The sequence below is a fragment of the Echinops telfairi genome, unplaced genomic scaffold (genome assembly GCF_000313985.2).
Source record: "Echinops telfairi isolate 266 unplaced genomic scaffold, ASM31398v2 ScPeMD7_29;HRSCAF=101, whole genome shotgun sequence".
NCBI classification, from domain to species: domain Eukaryota; kingdom Metazoa; phylum Chordata; class Mammalia; order Afrosoricida; family Tenrecidae; genus Echinops; species Echinops telfairi.
Window position 1 is genome coordinate 4,352,137 of NW_022103926.1, and position 4,974 is coordinate 4,357,110.

General features: G+C 48.4%; 1 protein-coding gene across 1 annotated transcript in view; it reads right to left on the reverse strand.

Moving 5' to 3' along the window:
* The window catches only part of THOC5 (THO complex 5), a 46,338-nt gene that overhangs the window by 8,846 nt on the left and 32,518 nt on the right, over positions 1–4,974 (reverse strand). Inside the window, 1 exon segment of the mRNA XM_045289546.1 lies at positions 169–293. Coding sequence (XP_045145481.1) covers positions 169–293 — 125 coding nt within the window.

A 4,974-nucleotide genomic window follows, 5' to 3' on the forward strand; every position in this document is an offset into this window, starting at 1 on the left:
TTTCATTGTATCTCAGGAGCGCACCATCTTTCCCAGGCTTTGACCTGTCTGCCCACATTCTCCCGCCTTCCTCGGGGCCTTCATCCCTTCCGGGAAGCCTCTGCCTGAACAGGCCTGCAGCTTTGGGCTGCCGCCCCACAAGACTCTCAGAGGTGGAGGGCCTGGGACCTGAGGAAACCGTGCTAACTCACCCAACTTTGTCAAACTGGTACTGATTGGCGGGATTTGGCGTTTTCTTCCCATGATCCCCAGGATACAAACAGCTCAGGACTGACTCAGGAGACAGCAGGTCCCTGGAAAGAGGAGCAGAGCCTGCCGTGAGGAGGCCGGCCAGCTTCTGACCTCAGGGGGAACCTGGGACCCCGGTGGCAGAGTGGTAATGGCCACTGATCACCAGTGATCATCACGGATTGATCTTAATGGTCAATGCTACCATTCATGGAGTGCTCCCAGGGTGGCAGGGAGGGGCTGAGATGCTTCTGTGTGGGAAAGAAACACTGAGGGAAATATGACTGACTATATTCCTTAACTTACTTATAACAGAGGGAATCTAGAAAGCTAGTATTCCATGGTAGGAAAGCCACCTCTTTGGTAAGTCAGAGATAAAGTCCAAGTACATGATCCTGCTTTAAATATCACTCCCAGATTCTCCCCTCACAGCTATGCTGCCTTAAAGTGAGCACGTTTGGTTGTATCTCCCTATAGAGCAGTGGTTCTCAACCTTCCTCATGCCATGACCCTTTAATACAGTTCATGTGGTGGTGACCCCCCCCAACCTTAAATTTATTTTTGTTGCTACTTCATAACTGTCATGAATCGGGCGACCCTGTGAAAGGGTCATCCGACCCCCAAAGGGGTCGAGAGCCACACGTTGAGAACAGCTGCTGTAGAGGCAGACATCCTTTTGTTGTCTCCTACCGCTGCATCACCCAGCCCCGCTCATACCTTCCCCTAATGCAGATACCTTGTAACATATGTAACTAATGAATATGCATGTCTTATGGGTACCTATAAAAACCCCTAGAAAAGACGCCCTCTGTCCTCTTTCTCTCCCCTCCCACCTCCACGAGGACCAAGAGGGGCTGAGGTGAGCGTGCTACCATGAAATGTGTCCTTCATTTTACTCTCTCTCCTGTCTCCGATGACTTTACTATAACCTTTACATATGATCGCCGTACAATTGTGCCCATGGACCCTGTGGTTGTCAGAGGCTGGCTTCCTGACACTTCTGTTTGAGGACATCAAATTCCCAGGGAGCATGACCATCTCTATCACCGAGGGCACAATGCAAGACGTGGCTTGTCTGAGGGCACAGTGCTAGTGCGGACAGAGCCAGGGCTTACACGGTCTACTCAAAGACAAAACTCTGGCGCACAAAGAACACACCAGCCCTCTAAGAGCTCCCAGGGGAGGGGCCCTGGTGGCACAGCGGCTATGGATTGGGTGCCAACGTCACAGAGTTCCGGGGAGGCCAGGGTCTTACCCAAGGCAGTTCTCCTGGAAGCAGAGTAAACTCCTCTCAGCCCCACCGAGAACAAGCGGGCAGCTCTGGTGCTGCATCCAGCTTGATTTGACCAAATCTCATGCTAATCACAGAAAAAGATCCATCAAGCTCCTGGAGAACGACATCACCACATCGACTGGAGTCAAGGTGACCCAGGGCTGCAGGCACGGTGAGGCCACTGGCACTGGTGGGGAAGGACCAGGAAGCGTCAGTGAGGACCCTGGAAGGGACAGCCCTGCTGTGGTGCACAGGCGTGTGTGCTCACATTACATCTGCCAACAAAAGCCATGCTATCCCCACACCAACAAAAGGCTCTGGCCAGCTTTCCAGAGACAGCACAGGAGCAGTTCAGGAGGAGCACAGCTCCGGCTGGGCTTCAGTGGCTTCATGGTCCCAAGCGTATCTTTGGGGACTTGACCCCAAGACAGTAGTCACTGGCTCCTCCCCGGTGTCAGTCTCAGAGTCCCTGTGCCTCCAAGGGCCTTTGCCTTTCACTGTTTCACAGGAGAACTGGCTGAAAAATAGGTGAACATTTCTGGGCTTTAACCCAACGATCAGTGACTATTACTGGTAGGAAGAATTAGCAGAGTATCTTAAAACTGATGAGACCTGCTGAAAGAATCAACTCTTGACAAAGCACAGATCAGCAGTAGGTGTCTCAGGAGCAGATCTGGACAAACCACTGGCCCTAAACGGGGAGGCTGTCTATAAAACAATGACACCACCATCTCGCTGCTGAGTCCAACCTCTGTCAGGAAATTTTAATGGGAAGACAGGATTAAAAAGCCCGGGGAAACAAAAATGGAAAAGGATAAAAAATGGTTTAGTGGCTTCACGAAAAACTGATTCGTGAATTAAATTGGACTTGCGATCATTCTGGAAAAGAACTTTTCAAGGAAAAGTCGGCAATGTGGGTAGGGTTCTGATAAAAACTTTTGTATTAAAAACACTAATGGTATTATTTCAGATGTAGTTAGGATAAAGCTTAATACATTACCATTTGGTTCCCTTTTCGATCCACTTAAATTTGTTCTAGTTTCTAATATTCTCTGCTTTCTTTTTGATGGAGGTTATCTGTTTTGTTATTATTGTTAGGTTTTTACTTTATGTTTTCTGTATTTGAGATCCAGGAGAGGTAAACCTATTGAGACAGTAACTAAATGAATGCTTCCTTGGGGGTGTGGCAGGGGATTGGGGGGGGAATGGGGAGCTAATAACAATGAGTACAAGAGCAAAGAAAATGTTCTAAATCTGATTGTGGTGATGACTGCACAACTCTTCCTGATGTCACTGAACTACTGAATTGTATATATGAATTACATGCCGATAAAAGTGTGAAAAAACAAAACAAACAAATGAAAAATCCACTAGTAAATGAACAGATCCAGAGAAGAGACAGCCTGGGAGACAGCCTGGGCCTCCTGACGGAAAAGACCCCAAGAGCACCCAGGTCTCCTGGGCCCCAAATAAAAATGAATCTCATCAAGCCTCTACCCTAACTAGTCATTTCCCCAAACCCAGGGGGAAAGATTGTACTGTAGAGATGCAACCCATTAAAATCCACAGAGTGAGCCAGCCACTTCCCTCCACCACTGAGTAAATGGAGGATAAAAAGAGACAGAGCCGGAAAGACACGTGGGGGAGGCTTCCCCCACCATCACCATCTGTGGACCTCACCGAGATCCAGGCACAAACCTCAGCGGTGAAACTGAGAAAACATACAGAGAAGAGCCTGCAACACGGGGAGTCCAGGATAGATAAACCCCTCAGGGCCAACAATGAGAGTAGATACCAGGAGGATTAGGGGAGGTGGGGGGAGAAAGGGGGAATCGATCACAAGGATCATATAGAATCCTCTCCCAGGGGTACAAATAATGGAAGAGTGGGTGAGGGGCAACAAAGGACTATGCAAGGTATGGAAATAATAATCTATAACTTATCAAGGGTTTGTGAGGGAGGGCAGGTGGGAGAGGGAGGGGGAAGAAATGGGGGCTGATATCAGGGGCTCAAGTGGGAAGAGAATGCTTTGAAAAGGATGATGGCAGCATATGTGCAAATGTGCTTGACACCCTGGATGAACATATGGATTGTGATAAGAGATGTAAGAGCCCCTAATAAAAGTATTTAAAAAGAAAAAGAAAATGAGAAAACAGAGGCAAGGTGAAGGCGAAGAGGGTGGAGGGTGCAAGGAATCAGTGTGCTGTGACTAAGGTTTAGGACCCAGCAGGCATGATGGGCTCCGAAGGGGCGACACAGTGCGGGGTGCCGGGCGGGCAGGGTCTCCTCCTTCCCCAAAGAAGACAACTCAGCAGCAGTCCCCACCCACCCAGGGTTCTGAGAATAAGAGAGAACTGTGCCCGGGGCTGCTCTCTACAAGGGATTCAGGAAGTCCATCCTTGAGAGGAGGAGCCCTGGGGCGTAGTGGGTTACAAGTTGGGCTGCTAACCACAAGTCAGTAGTTTGAAACTACCAGCTGCTCCATGGAAGAAAGATGAGACTTTCTACTGCTGTGAAGATTTACAGGCTCAGAAACCCGCAGGGGCAGTTCTGCCCTGGCCTACAGGGTGGCTATGAGTCAGAAGTCACTCAATGGCAGGGAGAAAGCGTATCCTTAAGAAAGGCCTCTGGAGCTTCAGGTTCTAAGCCATGGCTTCACTAATTGGGTTTCATGGCTCCGGGGCCTCTGTTTCTCTCTCTGTTTGACAGGAGAATGAGCTAGACAACACCTGAGGGGTCCAAAAGCCTCATGCTAGAGTTTTACGTCCCTTCCTTCTTTGGGCCCCTGAAAGCCAAAGGAAAACAAAAAGAAGTTCACTGTCACTGAGTCAGAATGGAGAGAGTGTAGAAAGTAGAAAGATGAAGTTGCTTTCGATTCCCATAAAGAATTACAGAGTCTGGGAAACCCATAGGGGCAGCTCTCCCTGTCCTCGAGGATCGGAACGTGTCAGATACTGGAACACACCTGACAGCAGGGAGAGTGAGTGCGTCACAGTGAGTGGGCGGGGTAGAATGAGATGGGGGTAGGGGAAAACGGGCAAGCCACAGGGAGGTTTGATAAGCTATGTAAGTTGTTGAATACGAAAATAATGACCTGATAGGAAAGCCTCCACTTAATTCACAATAAAAATACATTAAAAATTAATTAGGGAGACAGACAACAGAAAAGTGAGTGATGGGAGACATCGGTCAGTGTAAGACATGATAAAATAATAATTTATAAATTATCAAGCATTTGTGTGTGAGGAAGGGTTGGGAAAGGAAGGTGGGGGGGATGAGGAGCTGATACTAAGGGCTCAAGCAGAAAGAAAATGTTTTGAAAATGATGGCAATAAATGTAAAAACTGTGCTTGACACAATGGATGATCATATGTACTGTGATAAGAGCTGTATGACCCTCTAACTCAGAAGCAACAAAGCACACATGGAAGAAGCACACCAGCCTATGCGATCACAAGGTATCAAAGGGATCA